General features: G+C 27.4%; 1 protein-coding gene across 2 annotated transcripts in view; it reads left to right on the top strand.

The window, feature by feature from the left end:
* The window catches only part of LOC101241833 (uncharacterized), a 43906-nt gene that overhangs the window by 657 nt on the left and 33974 nt on the right, over nucleotides 1-9275 (top strand). Inside the window, exons 1-4 of one of the 2 annotated variants that reach the window (XM_065791552.1) lie at nucleotides 1072-1166; nucleotides 3309-3454; nucleotides 8550-8681; nucleotides 8756-8884. In XM_065791552.1, the coding sequence (XP_065647624.1) occupies nucleotides 3340-3454; nucleotides 8550-8681; nucleotides 8756-8884 (376 nt within the window). In that variant the 5' untranslated portion in view covers nucleotides 1072-1166; nucleotides 3309-3339. Of the gene's footprint in view, nucleotides 1-1071; nucleotides 1167-3308; nucleotides 3455-8549; nucleotides 8682-8755; nucleotides 8885-9275 lie in introns of those variants that run through there. The other variant, XM_065791553.1, reaches the window with a different exon arrangement.

Genomic DNA, 9275 nt, shown 5'->3' with positions numbered 1-9275 from the left:
GAACAATTTTTTTTTTGATTTTCATTCTTTTAAAAGAACTGAAATAAAGATTGAACTAAGTAGCACTTTTGTTTTATAGTTTTTTTTAAAGCTTCAACTTTCTAAGCTTTATTTTATCAGGGTATATAGCTTCATTGCTTTTCAAAACAAGTGACTCAAAATCAGATAGTTTTGAGTCACTTGTTTCCAAAAATAACAAGCACCCATTGAAAGCAACGACATGAATTTTTTATATTCCTGGTGATTTTTTGACTTCTAACCAAGATTGTCTATTTTGCTGATGACTTCATAATATAGAGAATATTAATAGCTGTCATTAATGGTTTGAAAACATTGAAAAAATACTTAGACATTTGTACACACACCTTCTAATTCTTGCTCATAAATTTTATTTGAATAAGAGACTTTGTCTTCCTCCAACACCATCTACAATCCTTTTTACATTGGAAGTTGCAAAATATTTCCATTCAATTATTTTATTATATTGCAAAAATAATTGGTTGAGTAACTTTATCATAAACTTATTTTCAAATCCTGATGATGGGCCATTGGTGAACAGATTCTCAGTATAATTATTACAGTTACAGATATAAGTATCTCATATAACTTTCCGATAAAGTAGTAAACACTATGTTTGCCATTGTCTCTAGTGTAACCAATTAAGAAGTAATGCCTTTCTCTAGAGAAAGGCATTACTTCTTAATTGGTTGATTCAAAAATAGAGTAAGGCTCTCTCAAAAGCATCGCCAAAACATATTTTTTTAGCTTTTTTTTCATTACATTCTATCAATTCATTTAATTAGTCTTTAATTTTTTGTGTACTAATTTGTTTTTGTATTCAGTTTTTTACTTTGTATAAATATTTTTCTATGCTATTCATTTTTGCAACTTTTAATTTTCTCAGATTCACAATCCTTTTATTTTTCTATATTCTTTGTCAGATTTTTGTTCTCTTAGCTCCAGACAGTTTTATTTTCATTATATATTAACCTAAACTTTAAACAAAAAAACATTAAAATTTACAAAGACCTTGAAGTCAATTATTTATAAAATTGTTTAATTCATCTTTTCAGGCAAATTCAGACTGAAAATAACTTTCAAAATACCACTATGCAGTTGTTTTCTTGTTGAATTTATTAATGAAATTGAGATTAATTTTTAAAAAAGTAAGTTATATTAATACTATATTCATGTTAAAAGCATTTAAATACAAAAAATATTTTTTATCACATATTATCTATGATTTAGTTACAATCCACACCAATAATTTATTTTCTGATTTTTTTGAATTTAATATTTTATCTGTGTAATGTTTCACATATATCATTAACTATAAAACTACATTAAGTGTGTGACCAACGATTGCATACCTAAAAAAAAATTTAAAAAGTTCGGTCACATATATATTAAATATAGGGGAAGTTACCACAACTTCCTTATTCAACTCTCTTATTCACTGTGCCCCTCAACCCACTGTACCCCACAGTGGATTGAGGGGCACAGTGAATAAGAGGTATTTTCTTAAAGATTAGAATTTTGTTTATCTTGATAATGTTAATCATTTTATGTGCTTATATATCAGCCATCTTTATTTATAGTCGATACCACATAATTTTTGACTACCGGTTTTTGGTAGGTAATTTTTGTTTTTAGCTAACTAAATTAAATTTTCTCACCGTCCTTATGTTTATTATGGAGATCATAGTTGAAATAATTTCAAAAGTTGAAGTTTTTCATTCAGATTATTGATATTTCCTTTTAATAGTTTAGCTTTTCTTTTAACAACACTTGTCTCAAGAAAATAGACTTAAACTTAATTTGATTAGATTCATGAATTTTTAACAAACAAACTTCATAAAAATGAATTTATTAGTTTTAAATTAATAATAGTAATATTTGAATAATTTTTTGATTCTTTAATTTTTTTAATTTTTGTCATCAATAAAATTCTTTTTTTTTCTTCTCAATTTTCAACTGTCTATTTTTTCGATTTTTTACTAATCTAATTAATAGAAGTATGCCAAAAGTATAGTATACATTGTCTTTACTCTCTCAGCCTCAAAGTTATTTGGCTATGCCCCTGTTCACTATCATAAATTCACGGCTGTGTTCATTTATTCACTGTGCCCCAATACTGGGGCACTGTGAATAATATAACACAGCTCATTTTAAACCTTTCTGTGAGCCGTTAGATGATAAATATTTGGGTTGTAGCGATTTATTATCATGAAGGACATATATCTCAATCCTTTTGCCTTGAAAAAATAAAATACATATTTTAACTTTAGCTCAATTTAAAAAATAAAAAAATCCGATCCACTGTGCCTCAACTTCCCCTACTATATTACTACAATGTTATAAACATTGTTCTTTTCATTTTGTTTCTTTAATACTTTTTGCTTATAAATAAAAATATTTTTAAAAAAAAGCATTCTAGTTTGCTCTCAAATTAAACTATTCATTGTTTTTTGTTATTTGTGTGACATCACAAAAAGTGTATTTACTGAATTGTTTATATATATATATATATATTTATATATATATATATATATATATATATATATATATATATATATATATATATATATATATAAACTATAATATTAGCTATTACTGTCTGCAATAAATGGGCAAATTATAGTCAGCTTGTTGCAGTTTAGAACTCAAATATATCTATAAGCAAAATCCACTCACCTAAAAAAGCCAATTTTCAGCAATTGTGAAATGCTTGTAAATTTTTTTAACACTTTGTTTTGATCAAAGATTAACAATATATAAGACCATTAGACCTAACTATCTGGAAATGCAAACATTGTAAACTTGTCAAATCCACACCAAAAATGCCAGCATTTTTAAATAACCATAATTTTCAATTATCAACGGTTGAGTGAGTAACTATACATTAATTATAACTTATCAATAAGTTATAATAAAAATTATTTTATTGTTATAAAAAAACATGTATTACTTTCATTTGCATTCTAAATATGCATCTTGAATTCCTTAAAAAACTTGGCTTGAGCATCAATTAACTATTTAACATTTATATCTTATTATTATTATTATTTGTTAAAACAAAATTTAATCTGAAAAAGTTTATTTATAATATTTTAAAGTATTATAAAAAGTTTTAAATTCGATTTAAAATTATTGAAATAAAAATAAAACATTTTAATTTAACTGTCTAAAAAGGTATTCAGTTAAATTATGCTTGCCAACCACCATTGCTATTTTTATTTTGTTTTTTGTTTTATTAATAAAATATATTTTTTATACAAAAGTTTATTGGTCAAAAATTTTGTAATTAGGTAATTAAAGAAGCAGTGCTTTAAAATTTTAATGGAAACTTTGGAGCATGATATAGTTTGTTTAGTTGATTCATTGAAATATTTGAAAGATGATATCCATCAACAAGTTCAAGCTTTGGAGTATCTTTCTAATATGTGTTTAGAGGGTAATTTGATTTTTTTTTTTTATTGTTAGTATTTGTTAAGTAATATAATAGCAATATTTTTAAATTAAAAAATACTATATTTTTATCTTTGCTTTGATATTATATCGTAGTTTTGTAGTTCGCCATTAAAAAAATTACAATTAGTTTATATGGTTTTAGCAGTACGTGTAATTTATGGTTTTGTCAAAGATTAGATTTTCAGAAAAACTACTTATAAAGACAGTTATATTGTTTGGAATATAAACTATTTATTAAACCTCATCTAAGCACTTAAATAAGCAGGGTTAGAATAGAAATTTTATGGATCTCAAGAATAAAATGGTTATTAGAATCAATCTTTAAGGGAAAGCTAATATGCATATATCATGGTGTTTCATTAAAAATTAAAAATTTAGACTATTATTTATATTATTTATATTATATTATATTTTTTAAATATTATACTTTTAAAATATTATTATTTTTAAATATTATTATATTAAAGAAGTGAAATTTTATAAAACATCCAAAGACAGTAATCATTTTATATTTTGTGTTGTGTTCCTACATGAGGAAGCAGAAGGACACAAAGTCACATTCAAGCGGCCAGGAGCGGTCAAAATTGCTCTATTGTATAAAGATCTGTCTTTATACAATAGAGCGACAGTTTCAGCAGATTGCAGACCTTCCACGTAGCATGATGACAACATGATTGTGAACTTTGTGACCCTGGTTTATAGTGCATGGTGGATGGATTGTAGTTTGTACAGATGTTCCGTGGAATGACTTGAATTACTTCCATTCATTCCTGCAGTATGACTTGGTGAATGTCACTATCTTGACATGTGCAGTTCGTGCGCTTGCTTACAGTTGTTAAGGATGTTAATGCCGTAAAGTTGCTGATCGTCTGCTTGCAGTTAAGCTGGTATCAAACTTAAAATCGCCATAGAATCGATTTGGCTCCGGCTTTGCAAAGCTTTCTTTCCAGAATTAATCACAAGCACAACGACTCTAGCTGATCTTGTGGGGACTGACTTATGGTATACGTTTGAACTACTACAAATTGAGACTAAATTCCTCAACGAAGACGTGTCCAATTTGTCAAGCCACAATTACAAACACTGAATCACTCAATGTCATTAATGACAGCATGGAGAGGGGTGTGAAGCTGAGCTCGGATTTTCTGTCAGCATCAACAACTGAAGAACACTATCAAGATGTGCTTCAAGTTGCGGAGTACGAACGTTGCATACAATTTAATCTGCGCAAATGCAAGTCAACTTATGTGTGACAATGGTGAGCATTGGAGACATCATGTATGACATAAATGTAAATTCCTCTCAGCAGTATAATGCATATTGTAAACAATATTGTAATGTACGTCCTGGTAATAATTCATCGCTACCATACTAGTGTTTCCCTGTTGTTTACTATTTAATAACATAAATAGAACATTTTTAATCTTTTAAGTGCTTCCGGAGATGATGGACATTGACTAATGTAGCATTATAAATGATAAGATAATGACTAAACCATAATGATAAAATGGTACAATATGTACAATATTGTACAATATGTACATCCAATAGTTGGCTATAGTAAAATTGCAAATGTTGCATGAGATACCTTGATTAGGTCCAAATATTATAAAATTTGGAAAACATCTATGTACATCAATAGGAAAGGAAATGAAATAGGGACAGACACCTTAGATCAAAATTTAAAAAAAAATGGGCAAAATGATGCACCCTAATATATATATATATATATATATATATATATATATATATATATATATATATATATATATATATATATATATATATATATATATATATATATATATATATACATATACACATATACACATATACACACACACACATATATATATATATATATATATATATATATATATATATATATATATATATATATATATATATATATATATATATATAGCTTCTTGATGAACCTTCTGATGGTGAAACAAGTTGTTGAAGAAAAAAACAGATAACTGTTTTTACTAATTTATATATATATATATATATATATATATATATATATATATTTATATATATATATATATATATATATATATATATATATATATATTTATTAATTTAATATTGTAGATTTGATACTGTATCACATCAAAGGCTTATCTTAAAACTTGAAGCGTATGGTGTTAGTAGCTTAGCACTTCATTGGTTTCAAGGTTTCGATTAGTTCTTCTGATGAGTTACATAAAAAACAACAATGCAATTTGAACTCTGCATATGATTGGACACAAGATTGGTTGCTTAACTTAAATGTTAGCAAATGTTTAGCTATGCACTATGCCTATAAAAATAAGAGATATTCATTTTATATAAATGGTTGTATACTCAACATACCAGATTCAGAAAAGGACCTAGGAGTTATTTTTTCATATAACTTGAAGTGGAAATATCAAGTCTTATCAAGTGCAAGCAAAGCAAACCGCATGTTGGGTATAATAAAGAAATCTTTTGTTCAATTTTATGCAGAACTGCTAAAATCTTTATATCTTTCTTTTGTTCAACTACTTCTGGAGGTAGCTTTTCCTTAAGATTCAACAAAATAATTACCTATACATTTTAGTAATTTATTGTTATCAACAACAATTGGAGGCGTTTTACTGTGACTTTGAATATCTTCAACTTCTTTCCAAAAATCTCTTTATTATTTTATATTTGTGACACCTTTATATAGAATATAACTCTTTATATTATTTAAATAATTTGTTGTAATGACATGCTTGTATGTGTGTATTAGTAGTAAACATATGTTCGTAATGCATCTATATGGTTGGGTTTACTACAAAAAACATCAGTGCTAAGGCTTTGACTGGAATATCTAGATAAGTACTAAACTTGTTAATGTTATCCGCATATCCAACTCATTAATGTGATCAGCATATCCAGTCAATTATTTGTTAGATGCTTTAAACCTTGCAAGTTTGAGTTTATGCTCAATAGGCCTGGAAGAAATGTGATTTAATGTTTATATACAAGTAAAAAAAAGTGTAACTGGGTCATGATCTAAAATATTATTAACTGGGTGAGTCATACTAACACATAAATCTGGTGCACCTCCCAGCAACAATAATGAGACAAAATTAACTAATCAAAAATACTTAGTCTTTTGCAGTTAAGATGATATGTGTAATCAACATCAAGCTGACATTTAGTTGCATAGGAGTAGCTCATTGTAGCTTAAAAATTGTTTGAGTGTTTGATTACAGGTGCAATTAAAATTAGCATTAAAATCACCACCTAAAATAACTTGAGCATGGGGAAATTCATCTAAAATATCTGATACTAGCAACACTTGCAGTTTGAAATCATCTGTACAAGGCAAACTCATGTGCAACATAAATTAAATAATAATAATGCAACCTTTTTAAGCATTAATAATAACACAATAATATGTCTGCTATCACATTCTATGCATTTAAAATGTAATTTAAGTTAACTTCTTCTAAAGTATAGCAAACCATGGTATGGTCTACCCTGTAAGATTTAGTTGCAATTAAAGCTAGAAAAAGCAATAGCTTGTAAGTCTAAATTAGGTCTCCTAATTTTGGTAACTAAGGTTCTGATAACCGGTGTTCTTGTAGCTATATCAGAACACATTAATACATGTTTCATAACTGGAGGTTTTAAAGCATTGATTCCATGCCTGTTAAAAGTAGCAATGAATAATGATGCCTTTTTTACCAAGCTTTTATGTCTCCAGGCTATGCCATCATAGAAAGTATATTTTTCAAAATAGTTGCATTTTTTCCTTCTTTTTTGCTTTCCATCTAAGATGGTCAAATGTTTTTAGCGAATGTCTATTGGATCTTCAGAATTCATGGAGATAGATGAAACATTATTGTCAGCTATACGATTGTCCTTGAGTTTGGGCCAAGCAGTTAGGAGAATCCTCTGAACCCAAACTGAATGTAGCTTAAGTAATATTGGTTGAGTTTAAACTACCTGAAATCAACCTTTTATTCGAATCATGACAGATAGTTCAACGGATCTGCCAATCATGAGTTGTAAAATTTCATCTTCTCTAACTTAGATCGATCTTGATCCTCCGGTATCCCACTAAATAATAAGATCATTGAGTGGTCTGTGAATGTTGAGGAGGTCCACATACAGTAGGAGGAATTTTGATAATGACAAGTCACAATTAAAGTTATACACAATTATTGTATACAAAATCTTACCCAGAAATTTCTTTTTAATGATTTATTAGATGTATTAATGACATTAGCTACAAAAATGAACAATAATGACAGTTTATATCTTTAATAAAAAATTGTTTAACAATGTCGGGAGGTTTTTCCAATGTTAATTCTAGACAAATTTGCAATTATAAAATACAACAAGGTTGCTCAATTTCAGCATATTTGAGATACAATACAGCACACTTAATTTAAAGTTATTTTGCCGCAAGTATAATATTTTCTATTATTTGGAAATGTGATAGTTTTAAAAAATTCTGTTTATGGGATTGTCCCCATACTTGACATGCGATAGTGGTGTTGTGGTTTACCACACACGCCTAGTGGTGTTGTGGTTTACCAGCGCCTGCTTCATAAGCGAGAGATTCAGAGTTCGATCCCCACCACATCCCTGGTAGTACCGCGATCAACTTGTTTCTCCGCGCAGGGGCCTTGTTCGTCCAGGTTCGTGTTTCGGAGTTATAGAGTTGAGAGAGGGTTATAACCACTATTAAGTAGCCTTTTCATCTGTAGTGGCCTTCTTGGCCTTGAGGAGGTGAATAACAAAAAAAAAAAAAATGTGTATATGGGACCTAAAAATAGCATTTGTGTATATTAAGCATAGTTTCTAGATTTATGTAGCGGCAAACTTTGGCCTGCACATCATTAGATCTGTGAAAAAAATTTAAACTTAACATTTATATATATATATATATATTTATATATATTTATATATATGTATATATATGTATATATATATATATATATATATATATATATATATATATATATATATATATATATATATATATATATGTATGTATACTATTATTGTAATTATTGTTATTATTATTGTCATTATTTCTTTTTTCTTTGCAATAGATAAAGGTGGTTATTTCTTTCAAAAAGTTGGTGGTCTTTCTGTTGTATTAAAAATGATTTTTGATAAAAATCAGAATCCTTTGGTTTTACAAAAGTCTTTCCTTACACTTGGAAACGCCTCATTAGCAAATGGTAACATAACTGCTCAATTTATTTTAAACCTTTCATGATTGTTCAACAAATTAATGAAAAAAAATTTTTTGTAGATGAAAATAAAAATATATTAAACACTGATCATCTGATGTATCATATTAAAACAATGTTGATGAAAGATTCTACTCATAAGCTTATTGCCGCATCTTCATATCTTTTGGCATGCATATGTAGTGGAAGTGGTAAATGTTTTTATTTTATTTTGAGTCTTGTTTTGTTCAGAGTTATTAACATTTTTTTTTTTACATTTAAAGTTTTTTATTTCTAACAGAGCATGTATATAACTATTCAATTTAATCAATTAATGAGTTATAATTACTTATAAAAATTTTATCTAAGTTTATGCAACACAAAGGTGTTATGTAAACTTATTGATAACACTGTACAACAACGAAAAAAAAGCGGAAATGCCATTGACACTACCTTATGTATTTTGATTTGGAGATTACAAAAATGATGTCTGTTTTGTTGTGTGACCCACCAATTTTGGTTAAATTCACATTTTCAAATTTTCAATTTTCACTATGAAAGTTGTCAATGTGATTTTTAATATATTTATTACCAGTTGTTTAT

The sequence above is a fragment of the Hydra vulgaris genome, chromosome 02, assembly GCF_038396675.1.
Source record: "Hydra vulgaris chromosome 02, alternate assembly HydraT2T_AEP".
Lineage (NCBI taxonomy): Eukaryota > Metazoa > Cnidaria > Hydrozoa > Anthoathecata > Hydridae > Hydra > Hydra vulgaris.
The sequence above is the reverse complement of the archived record's forward strand: the minus strand, read 5'-3'. Positions and strand labels throughout refer to the sequence as shown.